The following is a 21272-nucleotide window of genomic DNA, read 5'->3' as shown; positions in this document are numbered from 1 at the left end:
TCAGGTAAACCTATCCAGTGACTGGCTAACCATCACAAATTTAACTAAAATCATCACTGAGTTGCCAGGAAGAAATGAAGGCTCCTGGTTCCTATAAATAGAACCTCCAAATTTTCTGCCAGTGTTCTCCCAGAAAAAAAAACAACAAAGGAATTTTCATAAGAATCTCAGGTGGTGGCCCCAAGAACATCAAGAAGTGAAGCAATGAATTCCTCAAGAGCAAACAGGCTGCTATAAAGTCTCTGGGATTCAAAGGGATCACATTGAAAATCTCATTTTGAGAAGTGTCATCCCAACTACCTCAGTCAGTCCAAGAAGGTAATTGTTAACTTTATTCTCAGGGTGCAAAGTCTCTTTGCAGAGTGAAACAAAAATTCAGTTTAGAAGATTATGGAAGACTTGCATCTAAACTACTCTTCCACCTCTCCACTTCAAAAGTATGAAAATCACTTGAGCGATTCATCATTATCCTCAGTTCCTCACATTAGGAGAAAACAGCTCCTGCCGCTATTAATAAAATCACTGCAGGTGTTCCCTGGGTCCTGCTCACCGCATTAAACATGCCTCATGCTCGCTCTTCACAGAAACGATGGCAGTTCACTGTGAGGTGAATCTCAGTAATATTTCAGGCGTTTTTGAACGTAAACAAATTGGTTTCAATCTTTAAACTGACAAATTAAAACAACTGGACAACCAGACTTCTGTTTGTAAAACAAATTCAAACAGTAAACAAGGGATAGAAAAAGCAGCAGCTACACTTAAAGCAGAATTATCAGAATTTGTGCTTTTCAGCAAATCTAGTAACTGATGGCTATCAAGTAAAGAAGTCTGGCTTCAAAGAAGTTCCTTATTTTCCTCCACACTAAACAAGGACAGAAGCCAAGTGATCCCAAGACTGGAACTTTAAAAATAAAGTACATATTTGACCTCTCAGTTGAAAAAAAAAAAAAAAAAAAACAAAAAACTGTTCTGTTTCAGTTTCCCTGAAGCAATAAGACTGCAAGAATATTCATTGCATAAACCATTTCTGCTTAGAGCTGTTAGTGCAAGATGAAAAAAATCTTCAATTTAACTCATTAAAGAGCCCTCCAAGATTCTAGTCAATATTCAACTTTGAACATCCATCACCCGAGGTAACTACAATAAAATACATTTTCTTGTGTTCTTCTTTGTCACAGGATACAGAACTGCACGCACAGCTTCAGCAAACACCTCCCGAACACCTTCCTGATTCAACGCTGAGCACTCCAAATATTTGACTGCTCCAATTTGTTTAGCCAGCGAAGTCCCCTGCTGTGGGGTAGTAGGAGCCAAGCTTTGCTCTTTCAACTTTTTAACTGTTTCCAGGTCATTTCTCAAGTCTCTCTTCGTGCCCACTAAAAGAACGGGAACATTTGGACAGTGGTGAGAAACTTCAGGATGCCATTTGTGCCTGACATTGGCATAGGAAGAGGGGCAACCAATGGAGAAACAGATGATGAACACATTGGTTTGAGGGTACGAGAGCGTGCGCAGGCGGTCGTATTCTTCCTGGCCTGCAGTGTCCCATAGATTGAGGCTAACTGTCCGGCCATCAACAGTCATCTGGGCACTGTAGTTGTCAAACACGGTAGGAATGTACTCCTCTGGGAAGGCATTGGTGGTATAGCTGATGAGAAGGCAAGTTTTTCCCACAGCGCCATCTCCAACAACTACGCACTTTATAGTCTGCATTCTTTATCCAGAAACGAAGTCCTGCACAAAGCAAGGAAAAAAGTTAGGAAAAGCACAGTCAATGACAGTAATTTTAGAAGATTAGCTTTAACAAGTGTTTTTAACATTGCTAACAATTTCTTATCACAGGTAGACACACCCATTGTCTCAGAAGCCATCAGAAAGAGTTCACAGGCTAGAAAGACAATAGTGAAATAGAGATACGATGAGCTGAGAGCTCAGTGACAACTGGCTGCATTCCAACCATGTAAGTATAAATTAGCCAAATTCCCAGAGACTTGCCTTACTGCCAGTTTCCCACAGGCAAAGGGACAAGTCCTTAAAGATACCTTCAAGTGGAAAGAGATTGTGACCTCAGACCTAGTAATAATCTGTCATTTGTAGGTTCACACATACACCCCCCCTCCAAGATTCACACTTCTTGTCTACGTACTCTACTGCCTAAACAGTTTACCACAAAGAAAGGTCCAAAAATTATATAATAAACCAAGATACCCATTGCTGGGCTGCACTGCTACTGTTTACTATAAATAATTCACTCAACTCAAGATCAATCAGACCTCAAGAGACTGCGTTATTTAGAGGACACCAGATAAAAGGTTCAGAAAGTAGCATGTACTAGAAAAGCTGTTCTTTGAAATATAACTAGCCATAGCACCCAGATTAGAATACACAAAGAATTTTTCTAAAGAAGCCAAGAACAGATTATTCTCACTAATCAGTGACAGAACAAGCAGAACTTAATAGGCTTGAAAGCTTACACTAAGCATTAGGAAAATACATGCTGTAAAAGATCAGCAACCAAACAGCCTTCCTGTGCAGACTGGGTGATTGTTACAGAAGATATCTGACACTTAAAGGCTTCCCTATCCTTTTCTTGATATGTGAAGAGTAGGTTTGATAATCAAATTGATATGGCGTAAAACTCAATTCATTCTAAACTTTCATCACATGAAAAGCAGGAACTTTGAAAACAGCATGAAACAACTACAGGCAGTCATTTGTTGCACATTTGTTGTATGCTGGAGCTTCCACTGCTAGTCTGAACAAGAAGGAACTTGCATCTGCCTTCTTACCCAAATGCCTTTGAGGTACTATCAGTAATCCTCAACTTGCAACCCGCAGCAAATATGCTGCTTCAAACAGAAGAAACAAACAGTAGGAGGAACTACATCGCATATTCCAGAAAGATCACAGTACCAACACCATCAAAATAGCAAAAGAAACATGTGAAAATAAGCAACAGTGAAGTACTTCATTTAAAGTCATGAAACTCCCCCTCTCCAACTTCCTCTGAACAAATCACCAACTTGTTACCACTTAAGTCTCAGCTTTGTCCTTTTTAACAAAGTCTTTATCTGGATCCACATGCTGTTGTCTTCCCACTGGGAGTACGCACAATTCTTCTGCAGTAAGTGAAAACACACCGCTTTGAGCACAAATCTGCACCAGGCACCTGGAGTGGTACCAACTGTGGTCACGACAACATACAGTACTTATGGAAGTATCAATGTATATGCACAGGCACTACTGAAAACCAAGCAGTGGTGGGAAGCAGAAACCTTGCTCCAGAAAGTCCCAGCAGGACATTGGAGGGGAAGAATTTAGAGGAAAACAAACCGGAGGAAGATGCAGAAGTAGTTCTACCTTTTTTGAAAATGGCAGGAATTACATTTCTAAAACATGAATCACCTGAAATGAAATCTGGCAAGTACTTTAGAGCCTTGGCAGAAAAGCATGCATGTGAGTTTCATCATACATCAAAAAAATCAGTGATCCCATTTCAAGGCTCCAGTCAGAGAGATATGTATGCAAATACACATTGTAAAGGTGATCAGTAAAACAAAGAACAGCACTGATCAGCAAAAGCTGACAGCAGGGCTGCATATATTATTCCAGAACAGTTGCACCAAGAGTTTCATTTAACAGGGCTGAGGGGGGAAAAAAAAAAAAAATTAAATAGGTAAGTTCTGTCAAATTAGAGGCTTAGAAACATTTCTTGCATTTTGCAAACCGGAAGTCAAAACCCCTTTTAATATAAAATCATTTAAAACATTACAAATGAAACGGTTTTAGCCTTATATTATTAATAGAGGTTGAACACTGTTACTGGCAGCATACAACATAGCATTTCCAAATACAAAGGGTCTGAGTGCTACAGCAAACAGCGACAGAAGAGCGGATGTATTTTAATACTCTAACACTGTTCTACCTGAAGATACAATTGTAACTCAGCATCCTGGTCTGTGCTGCTGCTATCCCTCCTGCTTTGAGACACTGCCATGCTCTCTCCAGCAGGAAGGCTGCCTTCAGACATTTCCAAACCCTGTATCCCCTTTCCCACCCAGGTAGCATGCCACCTCCTCAGGGTAAGGAGCTGTTTCACCCAGTTCATTGAGTAGTATCACATTCAACTGCGTTGGTACAACCAGGCCAGTGGTGGCATATGGTAGAAATGAATCACGGCAGAGGAACAGCACACGCTGCTACTGCTGCAGAAGTATCACTAGACAGCAGCACACAGAGTAGGTTTCAAAGCCTATTCCTGTGTTTTCTTCAAACCACTGAAGTACTAGAAGATGCTGTGCCAGAAACCTTAATGGTGACCAACAGTTCCAGAACAAAAGTTTTCTTCCAAATGAACTACCTATGCTACAGACTGCTGTTTTGATCAGTCAACAACAAAAGTGACATCACAGAGATGGCAGAACTAAGTCAGCTGGAGACGTGCAATAAAAACTCATATAGCAACACAAGTCTCATGAAGAACAAGAAACACAAAGCCTTTTATACGCCCAGTTCCTATTTTCTAAATAAACAAATTGCAAGGACTTGGAAACAGATCTCTCTTTAAAACACAAACCACAAGCTCCCCCAAAGGCTTACACCTCTATGCACTTCCATACAAAGCTTTTCACAGAAAAACAGGTTATCCCAGAATTTTACCCCTACATGCACACACCAGGCACTGATATTGGGAGGGTCGTCACAGCAATATTGTAAGAAAATACAGACAGTTTCATATATTAGTCAGCTACAAAGCCACATGTATCCCATACCATCAGCAGCTAGAATAGCTTGATTCAACCTTATTCAAAATTTCTAATGAAAGTCTGTTACCTAAAGATTATTTTGTTGGTGCTTTATTTAAGAGGTCATTAGAGCATTCAACTTGGAGAACAGTAATAAGGTAACAAAAAAGCCTGGAACATGAATGCTTTTTCACAGAATTAATATCTTGAATTACCTAAGGCTTGGATTTTAGAAGACTAACATTTGCAATAGGAAATAATTCTATGTATACATGCCAAAGCATCAGGCTACCTAAGTATGAACTACACAAATACAATTAAAGATCTTGTAGGCTTTTAAGCATGCTTCTCTGCAAGGCCTGGCACATGCAATACAGAAAAACAAACGCACAGCAGGATATACATGATTCAGTACTGAAACACAAAATTTAGAGAAATTAATTAAAAAAAAAAGACTAGAAAGAAGCTCCCATACTCCAGAAACCTGTATGTTGTGAGCAGGTGTAGTTTGGTTAAAGATTTACATATGGAAAACAAACCTTTTTTTTAATTTAAACTATAATCAAGCAAACAGTATTACCTCTATCAGGCCTTTTCTGTTAAATCCACATATCGCTTTGTTCAAAATGTATAAAGTCTCTATTTATATTTTTCTTGTAAACAATTTGCCTCGCAATAAAACTCTCATAAGATAGCAAGAAGCTGGGGTTCAAATTTGCATGGAAAATTCTTTTTATTTCTCAAGCACTCTTGAACTTGGCAGTGCATGCTATTTGAATATAAATATATGCTGAAAAAAAAACCACACTCAGAAAACAAAATTACCAACAAACAATGAGAGGAGGAAAACTGGGTTAGAGTTTCTTTGGGATTTTTTTGGTGAGCTTCAGAAGAATTTTTGAGGAAAACTTTAGAGGTGAAAACTTTAGAGGTAAAACTTCACGTACAACAGGTAACAAGAACTGAAAAAGAGAAAAATACAGATTAATATGTTAACACATCAAAACAAAGACTTCGAATTTAGAAACAGAAAGCTGGGCACGAGCTTCAAAGTCAAGTTTAAAGGTTACTCGGCACAAGAAAGGAGTGGCTGGAAAGTCCAAAGTAGTGAGAGGTAATTCGGGTTGCTTAGTCCTGCCAGAGAAAGGACTTTCATTACAGTTAAAGTGGAAGGCCAGCCAATCATGAAGAGGTATACCAGTTACAGCAGAATGGGAGTAATTTTCAAAGAACAAAAAAAAACCCCACCCAAACCCAACCACTCCACAAAGAAGTGTTGTACAAAAATACGCGGATGAGAGTTAGTTCTATCTTGTCCATCAGTGCCTTTGAATTAGAAAACTGGCACTCCTATTTGGGTTAGTTTACTTCTCAGAAGATGTTGTAAAGTCTGCCTTCCCTGCCCGCACACCTGGGGCTCCCTTTGGAATGGGCAACCTTTCAATCAACGTGTTGAGAGATCATCTGGAGAGTTGCTCCTGTTCTGACCTAATTATGTATTTTCTGGTATCAGTAACACGGACAGCTTGCTCTCCTGTAACCCAGCTGGACATTTGCTGGGGAAATTCACTATTTGGATTCCACTCCCCCTCCCCACAGAGCTATCATAAGTGAAATCACAGAATAACTTCATGTTGCATCAAAAATTTCTTGTGGGAGAAAAAAAACTTCTAGATTTTCCCTTTAATACTTCTGAAGGAAAGTACCCTGTCTGTTGAGAGAAGGGAGAAAACAGTGACAGAAAACAGAAGAAACATGAACCCGAATTCTTCTGGGGCTTTCGAGGTTTATGCTTTTTGCACTTCGAAAAATTCTTGGCAGAGGAACTACTTGTTAGCAGAATACATCTCTGCCCTTGCTACGTTAACATCAGATGCCTCTTTGTTAGGTGCATTTTAGCTTTGATATTGCTCTTTGATAACCTCATTTCAGAGTTTGACAGGTCGTCCATATTTCTCTTTTCAGTGTGGATAGGGACCCATTTTGGCCAAAAATTAGCAGAAAACACACAGAGTTCAGCCAAAATCACCTGTACTGAGCCATGTTCTATTCAGCCACCACCTTTGATCAAACCCTCCCTGTTTTGCAGGCTCAGAAGTTTCATATTGCTTTAGAGCAAGCAGAAGCAGAAGTTAAGAGATCTAAACGACTTAAGGGCTCATCTTTCAGTAACAAAAACTAGATCAGAGATGATTCACTCTGTCTGCCTGATATGTGAAGTTCGGCAGAAACTTTCAACAATGAATTGTGTGGATATCCTACCATCCTCACCCATGCAAAGGAGTTAAAAAGAATTTTCTTGTCTCCAGTTTAGCCACCAGACCTGAGAGGGAAGACAAAGAGGCTCTCAACAATTTAATCAAGACTGTGTTACTATTCTACAGCAGCTCAGCTTACTCATCAATGTTATAGGCAATCGCCAACTCAATGGAAAAGTGCCAGACTTTTAGAATGCAGGCCAAAAAAGAGTAAAAAAGTTAAACAGGAGACCTCATCCCTAATACCCTTCAGCAATGAATGACCTACTTGGACTTCTCAGTGCCTTTCAAAGTTTTCACACCACTTTCAGTCCTGCCATTTACCTGCAAGAGAAACAAAACACAGGGCAACAGCCTAAGTGGCAGCAAAGGGGGAAAAAAAAAAAACACAAGCCAAGGCAGATTTCAGCAGCACAGTAGAAACCATGCAGTCCACGGTCCAGAGCTCCACATGAACACAGAGTCAAGGAAGCTCACCTTCTGCCGAGCTCTGCCTGGAGGTTCAGCTCCAACGTACGTATTACTGATGCCTAACAAGAGTGCAGTTCTCACTTGCTGTTCACTCAATGCAGATGCTAGAAAGGCCTCAACCCTTTTGGCACAAAAAGTTGTTGCAAAGACATGACAGAAACCACCCAAAACCTTTCATTCAATGTTTCTTAAAACCTCTTCCCTTGCCAAATTAGGCTGAAATTGTTTAATCAATTTAAAGATTTCTTTTGCAGGGATGAAACACACATAAGCTTCACCATGTAAGCAGTATTTCTTAGGGAACCACAGGGAAAAAGTGGTCTGCGTGAGGTATTTGGGCACCTCAACCACACAAACTTCAGTGCATCAACGCTCTCACTACAGGCACTCATACTCCAAATTTTATGGTAGAGCAATGACATTAGTGACCAAATACCAATTATCTCAAATTCTGTGAATCCAAGATCATGTTTATTGGACAATAAATATCTCCCAAGGGCATTAGAAACAAGCTCATGTGTCGGAGTGCAGATCCTTGAAGAGACTGCACGAAGAAAAACCCTGTGTAAATAAGGACTGGAGCTCTAAAGTTAGGCCTCAGGGGCAGAATGCCCTTGAAGTTAAGGATAAGAAAACTATGCAGCATGATAAGGGAGTAGTGTTTGCTTAGAGCAGAGCTTCGCTAGGCGGGTACCTGTTTGAAATAAGCTGTTAAATATGACAAGCATATGTATCATCCAATAATGGTGTAGAAAAGGTGTGGTCTTAGGATTATTGGCAAATACTGCCTATATAAGCAATAAGAACTGCGCAATAAACGAGACTTCCTGCAGCTAACTCATATTGAGTCGTCTCAGTACTTCTCCAAATCCCTTCTCCGCACTCATGAAACGGCTGCATAGCTGTGAAATAACACTACACCAAGGTGCAGCTGCACAGTCATTCAGGAACTAAAAACTAGGACTTCAGAATATATCTGAATTCACAGTATACAAATGAGACATGTATCCTGCCATAATCAAAAGGTGCAGAGTACTAAATTTTATTTTCCTCCTGCAACTACATGCAAAAGTATGGATTCATCAAGACGGATACCCTTCACAATTTATTTGAACACAAGCGAGCAAGTCGCACTTCAAGGGCAAGCACAGCAAAGGTATAAGACTAGGAGCCGGGACCGCAGGGTTCTGTGCCCAGATCCACTACACACCTCCTGGATGATACAAACAACTTGTAGAGGTCCTGGGTATCATGGTCAGTTCACAAAAAGAGAATAACATACGTCGTTCCTACCTTTCACAAGGTCTATCAAGGCCTTATTCATTACTGCTGGCTAAAAGTGAAAAAGACACTACCTCAGACACGAAGTTCTGTGAAGAGGTGCATTAAGCACATTGCAGGATGAATGATAAATCCAGTTAAAGCATCCCTGATTCCTATTTGAGGCAGAAAAAAAACTTGTTAGACTATCCTCCTATCATCTTTTGTCACCTGACATTCACTAGCACTCTAAACATTATTTTTAAGAAAAGTTATAACAAAGCCACTGTTGTATTTGAAGGGCAATGTTTATACCAGGAAAATCTAAGCTTTTTCCTCGGGAAAAAAGCCCACACAGTTTCCGTTCTCTTTGATTTCTCCTCCTCCACCCCCAAATTTCACTGAGGGGTAAAAACAAAAACTAAAAAAAAACAAAACACCCCACCAAAACCAAAAAAGCCCCACACACTTTGTCAATCAATAACAGTTTTCCAAAGTGTCTTTAAATAGTTTTGATATGATTAAAACATGAGTTAAAGCATGCACTCAGTGTATATTGTATCATGGCTTGGCTGCCACAGTATTGCAACATTTGCCAGGCTCGTTTGCATCAAGCAGTTCTAAAAAGCTAGAAGTTCTAAAAGTTACTAGTGGCAAAGAATCTCTCAGCAGTCTATCAGATTTATGTGTAAAAGCATAGAAAAGTTAAGTTAAGAAAATAAAATACTCCTGTTAAAGGAATATATATCTTTGTAGATATACAGGTACATACCTTTACACGATATCAAATTTCATGAAAACATTTTGGACTCTAAAAGAATCACAGCCTCATCACATCAGCAAACCAAACTGCATCATCAGTTTCCTCCTACTAACTGCAAACTGCATATTTCATTGTTTTTCCAAGATCTCTGTAAAGTTCTAAGAACTTTTGAAAGCATCTTCTTTTATAGAAACAGTAAGCTAAAACGCCAAATATGTCTCATAAGCTTAAGTCCCCTATAGAAAAACTTGTGTGCAGTTGAACACTATCCAACTGGCCAAACAGAGCCTCCATGCCATGTATTTTACACTTGACACAGAAGAGAACGTAAGCTTTTCAAAAATCAAAAGATAAGCTTGGGAACAAGTTTGGGACAAAGAGTAGACAGCTAATGATGCCGGCACAAGGAACACCGCACACTCCAGCACAGGACACGTGTTGCAAGCATAGGGTACACATAAAGAACAAAGCATTTAAAGCTTTTTTATAACTCAGAGTAAACATGATGGGAATCACAAGTGTTTATAAATAGATACCACGGGTTCTTTAAAAAAAAAAAAAAAGAACAAAGGGACATCAAATTAAATCAGAAAGAGGGAGGTTCAGAACAAATAAAAGGTAGCATTGCTTCTTAGGGTTTGAGGTTAAGCTAGGAATTCCTCACTACAGGATGTTACGAATACTGGAAGTTTATAGGGCTCAAGAAGTGTTAAGCTTATGAAAGAGAGCTCTGTAGCAGCTGCTAAATGAGACAGTACCTGTGACTCCTGAAACCTCTCAGCACTCAGAATATTTTAGGTCACTACCTTGCTCTACTCTTCCTGAGACAACAATTTGGTAGTTTTTAGAGGGGAGATCAAATATGACTACTCTGACACATTCCTGGAAAGGAAAATCCACTCTCAACACTGAAACAAGAAACCTTTAAAAAAGCTAATTCATCACTTGCTAACCTTTTATTACACCCACGGGGAGCAGAGATCGCCTTAAATCTGTCACAGTACTCCTAACGTGGATCAGCATCATCCCGACTTTAGAACAGCCCAGCCCAACCTTCGGACACTGCGGAAGCGGGAAGAGTAGGGTCTGTCCACGGGACCACTCCTGCTTCCCGCACATCCCTGAGCAAGAAATGGGACCAGAAAAAAAAAACCAACAAAACAAAACTTCCTCCCTCCCCTGTGCCTCCAGCATCCCCGGGTCGCCTGATGAGCACGTTCACCCCCGCGAACACCACGGAAAGCAGACGCCAGGACCCGCATCTCATCGATGTCCCGCAACCTCTGAAAGCCAAAAACCCAACACGGGGTTGATTACCCCGCTGCTCCCGCACCCGCCCATCCCTCCTCCAGAGCCGGGGGCTTCCCTCGCGGGGCAGGTGCCGCGGAGACGCAGGAAGCGCGCAAACAGCCTCCCCCGGGCAGGAAACCGCGACCGTCGCGGCTCCCAGGCCGGCAGCGATCAGCGCCGGCCCCGGGCCGCCGCCCCGCTGATAGCGGGAGTGGCGGCAGCCGGACGCGGAGGATCTGCCTCCTCAAGGCGCCGTGCGCCGCGGCCCCGGCCGGCGGCAACGCCGAGGAGAAGCACCCGTAGACACGCGAGGTGCCCGGGGCTCGCGGAGGCCGCTCTCCCGCCACCGGGCCTGCGGCCGCCGCCGCTCAGCTCAGTGCACGGCCCCTGCGCGCCCGCCGCGGGCCGCGCCGCCGCGCGCGGGGAGCCCCGGGTGCCGCCTGCCCCCGCGCACCGCACCGCGCTCCTGCCGCCCTCCCGCCTCGCAAGCCCCGCGCTCACCGCCTGCGCCAGCGGCCCCTGCTACTCCCGGGGCGGCGGCGGACCCTCGACCCGGCCGCACCCCGGCGCCCGCCCCTGTCGCCGCCGCGCGCACGCGCGCTCCGCCCCGCCGTTCCGGAAGGGCCCGCCAGGGGGCGCGGCGCGGGGCGGGGGGGGAGGGGCGGGGGGTGAAGGGGCGGGGGGGGAGGGGCGGGGGGTGAAGGGGCGGGGGGGAGGGGCGGGGGGTGAAGGGGCGGGGGGGGAGGGGCGGGGGGTGAAGGGGCGGGGGTGAAGGGGCGGGGGGTGAAGGGGCGGGGGGGAGGGGCGGTGGTTCAGGGCGGGCCGCGGGCTCTGCCCGCTTGCCGGTGTTAGTGCCGGAATGGTTTAGTACAGTGGGCAAATGGCGCCCGTCGCCCTCTGCCCCCTTCCCAGTGCCGGGAGGTGTTGCACAAGGAAACCCCCCCGAGGATCCTCCACCTCCGTGTCCCCCTTGTATATCGCTGGGTCAGTATCGACCTTGCGCAGTCTCACACCTATAAAGGTCTTTGCAGAGGAGGACGTCAAGTCCCTGCCGGAGCTGCAAGCAGCAATGACGTTTCCCTCGTGCCCGCAGTTGCCATCGCCCTCCTAACACCTCCTGGGCCCGGCTCCCCTTCCCCGCCATGGAGACAGTGGGGTGGCACGGAGGGTTAAGCTCAGCTCACCCCGCTGTCCAGGCGCCCTGCACCGTCAGAGATGCCAGGGCTATTGGCACCCGGCCCCAAGGAGACCTGGCACAGGCTGTCTGAGGTGTCGACAAGGGGGCTCCTCCCAATGTCCTGCCCCAACCAGGCACAGGAGAGGGAGAGACTGATGGCAAGGTTCAGCCCGCTGATGTTTCTTAAGTGCCTATCAGGAATTTCAGAGTACAACCTTTGCTCTGGGTTTTTATTACTTGCTCCTTCTGACCAGTGAGAGGGCGTGCTGTGGCCTGCATGCAGCTCTGGGCTCAATCTGCATCTCTGGAGCTGGTGCCAAGGTCCTCGGCAGCTCAGGAGCTGGCACTGCTCAGCCGCCAGTACTTGGCCATCAGTTACTCAATGTTCCCATCTACAGCTCCTTGTCTTCTTCCTCCTCCGACCAGCTCAAGCTGTCATCCGAGTCATCCCCCTGCATTGCACTGGGCTCCTCTGCATTGGCCGTCTCCTTCTCCTGCTCACCACAGGACTGCAACCTGCTCTGGAGGAGCTCCAGCCTGGCCCACGACCCAGGGCTGGCTTTGCAAAGCACGATCTCCACCTTGGTAGGGACCATGCTCACAAAGCTCTTCTCTGTTTCGATGACCTGGAGAGAAGGAAAGGCACAGTGAGCTGGGCAGGGGAGTGCAGGCAGCACACGCTCATCCTTCCCCTTACCAGCAGAGCTCTGCCAGAGGAGAAGAGAGGAGTCATGTCCTCTCCCCACGTGCCAGGAGACAGAGCAGGACCAAACCTGGGCTCCAGCTGAGCTTCACAGTATGACATCTAAGCAGCACCACAGTGCTAGTGCAGAACTCAGGAGAGCTCCGCTAGCCGCAGCCACCTGCACAGCTGCGGTACAGCACTCTCCCCATGACAGCGAACCACACTGAGACACGGGCATACCCGCACCCAGCAGCACGCTCTGCTGCACTCGGGCGCGGGCAGCACGCACCAGCAATAAAGGCAAGAAACGCACATACGAATTCTTGAGTCCCACTGCTCCTCCCCAGCCAGCAAGCAACCGAGAAATCAGAGTGAGACTCTCCCTTCACACAGCTGCCCACCCGCAGGCACAGCAGGATTGCAGGGGGAGACAGGGACCTGCTGAGCCAAAGACCCTTTGGGGCAGTCTGGTACCAAACCCAGAACACCTACAGAGCTGGCAGCGACGTCCAGCTCTGCTCTTAGCCCGGGATCGATTGGTGCAGTCACCGGCAGCCTCCAAAACAGCCCTCCTCACAACCCCGAAGGCATTTCCTAGCAGAGATGGCTATAAATGCCAGTACCTGGGCGACCTGGCTCCCAGACAACCCAAACAAGCAAGCCATTGCTGTGGTAGTTTGAAAAAGAGTAGCCAGGGTGCCTCAGGTAGCGCAGAGCAGTCAGATGGGTACCAATCCCAGGCACAGTCCTGGCGTGGCTCTCAGAGGGTGCTACCACTATGGGACCAATAGAGAAAACCTAATTTCCCCATCAGCTTTTGCTGCTATAGAAAACTGGAGCTCTGGAGATAAACGAGTCCTCTCTGCTGCAACAGCCATGGTGGACCTGTGTTCTCTGCAAGGCTTCAAGAGCTGGCAATGAATCACACCAAAGGAGAGACTATGAAACAGCTGTTTGTTCCACAGATGTGCCAGCTGAAGAAGAGACAGCATCCCAGGGGCCACAGCATTTCTGTACGATAACACAGTGAAGGTCTGCCTCATGCTCCATGCACAGGAAGGACCGTGCAGAAACTGCAGCAACAACCATTTTGCTGCTTTTTCAGAAGTCTGAGAATCCTGACTACAAAGAGGGTAATTTTCCGTACTGGGAGCCTGTGTTTAGGACTGCAAACACTTCTCCCACAGCACAGGCTGCCTCACAGCGTTGCAGCCCAGCCCCACACAGATACTGGAACAGGGAAATCAAAGTAAACAGGATCTTACCCCCAGAGATCCAGTTCTGCCTGGAAAATCTTACTCCCTTCAAAGATGAGATGAATCTCAAGCTGAAAGATCAACAGAAAATTATCTGAGTGGGTAGCACAGCACTACCAGAGCTCTTCCCCCAGACAGTGTAGCTGCCTTTCAGCGCTGTAACACACCCCACATCCTGGCTCCAGTGTAATGTTCTGGCAATCCCCTTGGCACCTAGGAGCATTTCACCCCCTTCAGAGCATGCTAGGTTCACCTCTCACACCAGTTGTGGGATTCAAGACCAGCAAAGCCACCCGCTGAGGCTGAAAGCCACTGAGCCAGAGTGGCCGTACAGATGCTGCTGCAGCAGCGAAACCCACGGTCTCTCAGCTTGGGGATGGCAAGTTGGCAGTGCCAACCCCAGCTGCAGCAACAGACCAAACAGGCCATCAAAGAGTGCTAGGCACCTGGCTGGCTCCTGGCTGTTGGCTCATCAAAATCAGGTGCCATGACAGCACACATCCCCGGCCCAGCTCTGCTGGCCCCACTCACCACAGTGCGGTTGGCTTTCACACTGCTGAGGGCAGGCAGGGGCTTCTTGGCATAGACCGTCACCACCACCTGACTGCTGGTTTGGTGCCAGTCCTGCCGGCATGACACTGCCTTCTTGTCCTGCGGGGAGAGGAAGCCATCACAGCACACATATAGCCCAAGCGCACCCCAAACAGAGGGGATGTCTGTGCTGGAGGTTGCTCCTTCGCAGGGTGCCAGCTGAGGTCAGCATTAACTAAGCAAGATAAAACTCTGCCTTTCGTGCAGGTTTTTGAGAGGAGGTGGCTCATGCAAAGGCGGGCAGCCCCTGCCAGGCTGTCCCATGCAACATAGGGTATCTGTGCTGTGCTTGGGGTTGCTCCAGAAGGACATGTTAAGAGCAGATATATCCTTGTACCAGAGTCACTCTGCTGTGCCCAAGCTCATAGGTGCCATGCACAGTCAGGAAAGCTGGTCTGTAAGGCAGTGCAGGGGCTGTTGCTGGACATGGATCATGCCACCATACTAAATTTGGGAGACAGATGAGCCCAACTGTCCATGTTTCACCTTTCTCCCACAGAGCCCCTACCTCGTCCATGCCACAGGCAGCTTTTGCCCCACCAGGCATTTCTGAGCATCACCAGGAGACAGACCCCTTGCAGCCCTCAGCATTGCCAACCAGAGAACTGAACCAGGAGGAATCCCAGCCCCAAACTCAGGCGACAATTAGCACAAAGCACCTGCATCACAACATCGCAGTTCATTCACTACAACCTCCTTTACATCCACTACGTGTTTTCTGCTCCTGGACAAAGAACAGACTGGGCTCAGAGGGGGTTGCTCAGAGCAGTGCTCACTCAGAGGAATGTGATGCACTTTCAGGGATATCCTGGGCTGCTTTGGTGCAACTTTCCCAGCTCAAGCCTTTTTCCAGCCAAGAGATTTCCTGGGGAAACTTGCACATACACACAAAATATTGGGAACTGGGATCTCCCCATTGCCCTGCCACACCATGTTGCTTTGCAGATGAGGTCCTTCCTGGGAAGTAATTGCAGAGGCAAAGCTTCATTAAAGCCAAATTCAATCATTTGCAGTCATCTGTCAAATTTTTTTTTTTTTTTCCAGGGCTTTTCCTGTGCTTAGCTGCCTGTCCCTGTGCAGCAGCCTGCAGTGCTGGCTATGCTGTGCCTGGGGCCAGCTCCTGCCTCATTCAGCTTCCTATTGCATATCTGCCGATTGGGTGTGAGAGCTGACATGTTTTCTGAATGCAGGAGCAGCATTTTAAACAGGAGATGGATGAAGATTAGGCATTGAAACCCTGTGCAGTCATCTGTTGGCAATTATGAAAATTAAGATAATTAGATGTAGAAACCCATGTGAATGCAAAGCAAGGGAAGGAGCACTCATAAGGTGCCAGTAACGGCACTTTGCTCACACCGAGAGCGCCCTTACCCCCTTCCCTGCCCAGCAGTGCAGTCCGCTGCTGCAGCCTGGCTGCTCCAGGAAGGCGCTGAAGTCTATCGTTTTGACTCCACAGCAGCTCCAGTACTTCATCCTGGGGAGAGCAGGGTGATCTGAGTGGGAAGTGCCTGTTGGAGCAGGAGAGGGGACCACAGCAGGCTTTGGGGTGGTGGGGGAGAGGGGCTTGGAACCAGCAGCTCACCCTGCCCACCTGTCACCCATGGGGGTGCCACCCACAACTGGACCGGCTGTGCTGCGAGGGCCACACAGCCTTGTGATGTGTCACTTTCAGCCCTCAGCAGGGGCAGTTTACTCCCCTGTAAAGGGTTGTTTCTTACCCTTCATGGAAGACAGGAACCCCAGGATGGAAAGTACAAACCTCTGTGTTGCTCTCTGGGCCCTTGTAGATCTATGGAGTGAGAAGCAGAGGAAAGTTTCAGCTGTGCCTCTGGCCCAGGGCAGCATGGCACAGCCAGACATCATCCCATCAGAGCCCATCCCTGCACAGGGCACAGCCTGATGCCCAACATCACCAATCATCAGCAATCAGCATCGCTGGGTCCAGCATCTGTGAGGACTTACTCTGGGACTGTGCCCAGCCGGCAGCCTAGCACTGGTCCCTGCTCCCCAGGGCAGCCACCCAGCCTCACTGGGACCTTGTGTCATCCCTGCGACCCTGGAAACAGCCCTTTTGTATGCCCTCTCCCAAACACAGCCTGGGGCTGGGCAGCACGGGGACAGTGGGCAAGTTTGGACACTGTAGAAACTTGCTGCAAGGTGTAAAGGGGCGTTTGGCCATCCTACCCCTTCCCCTCCTTTCCAGAGCACGTCAGTCTCATGTCTTCATCCACCTCCTGCCTTTTGCTCCCTGCTCACTCCCCTCTGCTGCTTTCCAAGCATGCTGGCCCTCCCACAGCTTGGTCGCTCTGATGCACACCTCAAGGCAGGCAGGCAGTCCTACACAAGGCAGCCTTGGGGCAAGATAGAAAGTGGGGTGTGCTGCATTAATTAAATGCAGGTGAGAATTATTCCACGTGCATTTTACCTATATGCCCATATCCTAAATATGTGCTATATTTCATCACAAGCAGTTGGCAGCGGTGAAACACATATGTACCACCAATCTAGGAGTCTGGAAGCCTCTTGCAGGAATGTGGTTAGGAGGTGACAGAGGCAGCTACTCCAGGGATGGAATGAGCAGGAGCATTCAGAGCCAATGGCACTGCCACCTCCCACCCCATGGCAGCTGGGAGGCAAGACCAGTGATGCTCCCAGTCATGCAGCAGAGACCATGCAAAGATGGGACCCTGCCATGTACTTACCGCCTTGCAGGCTGCATTCTTGCAGGTGGTGCCAGCTCTCACCTGGGCAGCCACCTCCCCTGCAAGAGCAACACAACTTCACCCGGAGGCACGCGCTACCCATGCCTGCTGCCAACCCCTCCCCACAGCCCCACTGCCAGCTCTCCAGCTCAGCACGCACAGTCCCTGAGCGCAGCACACTTCCAAGACACAGCTCAGTGGCTGAGCATGCAGCACCTCCCATCCTGCGCTGAACCTGCCATGCAAAACCTCATGCTGAACTAGCCATGTGCAAACCCGCTGCTATCCATCAGCTCATCACTACCTGTGCAACTGCCCTCAGGTGCCTCATCTGGGGAGGACAGGCTCAATTTCTCCAGTGCCTGCTCCAGAGACCTGGATACTTTAATTGGCAGCAGTTGTCTTGGTTCATCAGAGCTGGGAAACAGCAGCAGCAAAGGCCAAGTGGATTTTTTTTGCAATTTAAGTGTTGTTGCCTCTCCTGAGGAAGCAGCAGGGAAGGACACATGCAGAAGTGGCACAGCAGGACAACACTGTTAGCTGAGCTCGTCTCACCTTGGTCTTTCCCGCTGCATCTTCTCAGCTGATTTTGGTCCTTGGATGATGAGCTTCTCCACTGGTTTGGCCTTCGGCTTGTCAGAGGTCTCTTCTTGGCTGAAAGGCTCAGGGCGCTTCTCCTTGCTGTGAAACCCCTTTGTGCATCCCTGAGCAGCAGAGGCAAGCCTGATGCCTGCTTTGCCCTTCCTAACCTGGCAGCTGCTCCCAAACCCTGTGAGTTTCCACGCTCTGGTGGCTCTGTGTCCTGCAGGAATGGGCTGTGACCCTGCACCAAAGCAGCGGCTGAATCTACAGGGATTCCTGGGGACAAGATGGTGCGGCAGCCTCACTGGGGCCATGGCAGTCATGTCTCAGCTCTGCTGCACCCCAGCCTGGCAGCTGAAGGGCAGCAAGTCTTCCCCACGTCCTCAGGCCTCTGCTGCCTCCTTTCCTCCTCCAAGACCACTCAGACATTCACAGCTGTGCTGGCACTTTGGGGTATTTGTGTTCATCCCATGGGATCCCGGTGGGAGATCCCAGCCCTTTCCAGCACCCTTCTCTGGGAGTACCTGCCCCGCACTTTGGGAGCAGCACTCTTGCTTGCACGGTCCTCGGAAGCAGATAGGAAATCCCCAGCCAGCAGGGCGAAAGGGGCAGCCTTGGTGCAGGATGGGGACGGAACAGGACAGGGCAGGGGCAAGGAGGAGAGGACGAAGGAGCAGCGGGTGCATTGGGGCTGGCAGGGCACTCACCTTTATGGAGAGGAATTCAGAGAAGTCTGTTGTGCGTTTCTTGCAACAAGACCAGCCCTAGGCACCAGGAGATGAAAACTAGTCAGGTGTGGGCAATCTTGCAGGTCCCTCCCTGCAGCTGCAGCCCCAGTTCCTGCCCCACTCACCTTCACGGCATCGTGGAAGATGGGGATGCCTGGGTGATACAGGCAGGAATCTGAAAAGAGAAAATCAGGCAGAACCTTTCAGGAGGAGCAATCCTGCCCACAAGCCACCTGTGATGCCCGGCAGCTCCTGAGCCAGCTCTTGCCATGCAGGCTGCCTGCACTAGGCTTGGCTCAGCCCTGCTTGGCAGCTCAAGCCACAGCGTGGTGGCTATGGCCACAGACCGAGAAAGCGGCACACATTCCTGCTCACCCTGGTGCAAAGCAGACAAGCCCACTTACCTCTGGTGTTGTGCTCAGGATCAAACTTCTGCCCACAGCCCTTGTTGTAGCACAGCAATGCCATAGCGCAAGCGTACTTGAAGTGTCCTTCACTCCTTCCACAAAAATCTCATCCCTGCCTGTGACCTCCCCCTCTGCTTCCCCACAGTTTCCAGCCCAGGCGCTGGGAGGTGGCTTTGCCTATCTTTGGAGGCAGCCAGAGGAAGTGGCTTGTAATTGGAGAGCAGGCTAAAGATGGACATAGCAGCTCGGCAGCTTACGTGACCTGGGGCCCACGTTATCTCGGGAGGCATTTCTGTCCTGCCTCTGCAGAGGGAATGGGCACTGCAGGGTGGCTCCACACCTAGGGTGGGCAGAGGACCTCCCAGTGCCTGCCAACCCACCAGCATCCAGCACGGAGGCATCAGCGCCACCTCGGTGCTCACACTCAGCTCGGGGCAATCTGCAACTTCTCTTGACCAACTGCTCTCAGTTTCTTTAGCATTTATAGAAGCAGCTGAAGGTTTCCTGCAAAAGAAGGAGAGAAACTGTCCACAGTCTCAAGGCAAAACCTGTGCTGATGTCCCTGTGATAGTTTGATGTGGGGGGGGGGTGTTCTGGTGGCAGGGGAGGGGATTTGCTCCCTGTGCCACCAGATCTGAGTCCCATCCCCCCCGGGGGAGGTTGAGCCAAATCGGCGCCTCTGCGAATTGCCCTATTTAAGTTGGGACAAAGGGGCGGGAAGGGGCTTTTTGCTCAGGAGCGAGGAGAGAGCAGGAGGGCGCTGGCCTCGCTCCCGGCTCCCGGCCGAGCGGGCCGCTCGGGCCCGGGCCGGCGCCATGTGCTCAAGATGGCGCCGGGGAGCCGCATGGGGGACTCGGTAAGCGCCCCACTCCCGGGGTGCCCGCCGGGCCGAGCTTCCCCAGAGAGGATTAATATCTAAGAGAAAACAACCACAACGACCGGGTCAGCAAAGATGGAGCAGGAGGAGGTGTACTGGAGCTGAGGCTTCCCTTGCAAATCGGTGTGAGATGGCAGGCGGCCCCCCTGCAGCCAGGGTGTACTCGGCGGAGCAGCGACCCACTCGTGGCCCGTGGAGAAACCCACGTCGGGAAGGAGATGCCTGAGCCCAGGAGAGGTCGTGGAGCAGGGGATGCGCGACCAGGTACTGTTGATAATGGGGCATGGAATGCACGACGAGGTCGTGGAGGCATCTGGAGACCGTGGGACGACCCACGCCGACGCGAGTGGCAGCAGCTCCCTAAGAGGCCGAGACTGGTAAAGCCCGAACTGGTGCGATCCATGGGGAGGATTGCAATCCTGCGGGCAGGACTTACTTTGGAAAAGTTTGGGGACTTTTTCTTTGTGAGTAGGGGATCCACTGAAGCAAGGGAAAAATGGTGTAAAGACTCCTCCTCCTTTAAGAAAGGAGCGGCAGTGAACAACATGGATGAACTGACCTGTACTCCCCATTCCCTGTCTCCCTGCGCCGCTGGGGGAAGACAGAGCCAGGAACGAAAGGAAAATAGGGGGTGGGGAGGTGTTGTTTTAAGATCGGGCCTTGTTTTCTCTTTCTCCTCTCAAGTAACCGGTTTCGTTCCCTTTTGTCTTTTGTTTAGTAACTGTTAATAAATTGTTTTGTTTTTATGAAGAAAGCCTGAGTCATGTTTTGCCCGAGACCATGGTTGGTGGGTGCTCCCGCTCGGTTCTTGTCTCGACCCTCAGTCCAAAAAAAAAAAACCACGACAGTCCCCCAGCCCCAAAAGGCATAACCATCTGCTAGACAGTGGCACCATCAGACAAAGCAGTGCGCATGGCCAAGACATCCTCCGATGCAGGGTCTTGTGCAACCCAGGGGTGAAATCTGTCCCCTGGAAGATCATCGTCATCACAGAAGAAGAGTGCAGATCAGGAGGGGTTTGCTCAGACTCCCTGTTTCCATTCTGGGACCCAAGTGTTTTCCTCTACAAACAGGAAACCCCCTCGAGATCAAAGGTTTTACTTAGTTCCTACAAGCATCTAAAATGAATATTATTTTATTTTTGTTGTTCCTTTTTGCAGAGACAGCTGTTTCCTGGGTGCTGCCCTGACCTGCCAGAGCACACAGCACCTGGAGAGCATTTCTGCTCAGGAACTGGATTCAACATAAGTCCTTGGCACTATCAGACAGCGCAAAGGGCAAGTCCTGCAGGCAGCAGCTAGGGAGGGGAACCCAGAGTCCGCTGTGGTTGATGTAACCTCATTCCTGTTCCAAGAGGTTTGTTTACCCTAGTTAACTTCCGTACAACAACCTGCAGGACCTACTGCCACCCCAAGGGAACCTCCAAAGTCCACAGTTAGGATGAACCCTTACCAAAGTTCTGGAGCTCACCAGGGAGGTG

The 21272-nt window shown here is 48.8% G+C and overlaps 2 protein-coding genes across 3 annotated transcripts; both read right to left on the bottom strand.

Annotated features, from left to right (window-relative positions):
- Positions 1-933: 933 nt before the first annotated feature.
- LOC104371565 (rho-related GTP-binding protein RhoG) lies at positions 934-11320 on the bottom strand. 2 transcript variants are annotated; one of them, XM_086619455.1, is made up of 2 exons: positions 11289-11320; positions 934-1734 (listed from the first exon to the last, which is right to left on the bottom strand). In XM_086619455.1, the coding sequence occupies exon 2, from the start codon at positions 1711-1713 to the stop codon at positions 1138-1140; it is 576 nt and encodes a 191-aa protein (XP_086475581.1). In that variant the 5' UTR covers positions 1714-1734; positions 11289-11320; the 3' UTR covers positions 934-1137. The 2 variants fall into 2 exon arrangements, with proteins under 2 accessions (XP_086475581.1, XP_086475580.1); XM_086619454.1 differs by lacking the exon at positions 11289-11320 and adding an exon at positions 7272-7339.
- A 1036-nt stretch (positions 11321-12356) lies between these two features.
- Positions 12357-18976, bottom strand: ITGB1BP2 (integrin subunit beta 1 binding protein 2). Its single transcript, XM_086619901.1, is given in 11 exon segments — positions 12357-12590; positions 13905-13976; positions 14437-14556; positions 15868-15970; positions 16215-16285; positions 17199-17257; positions 17503-17615; positions 17754-17902; positions 18488-18544; positions 18634-18683; positions 18913-18976. Coding segments are annotated over 11 exon segments (1092 nt in total).
- Between the last annotated feature and the right edge of the window lie 2296 nt (positions 18977-21272).

This window comes from Tauraco erythrolophus, chromosome 13 (assembly GCF_009769465.1).
Source record: "Tauraco erythrolophus isolate bTauEry1 chromosome 13, bTauEry1.pri, whole genome shotgun sequence".
NCBI lineage: Eukaryota > Metazoa > Chordata > Aves > Musophagiformes > Musophagidae > Tauraco > Tauraco erythrolophus.
Note: the sequence above shows the minus strand (reverse complement) of the source record. Positions and strands in the feature narration are given on the sequence as shown.

Coding starts and splice junctions, on each gene's coding strand:
- LOC104371565 (XM_086619455.1), bottom strand. CDS start 1,713: ATGCAGACTATAAAGTGCGTAGTTGTTGGAGATGGCGCTGTGGGAAAA.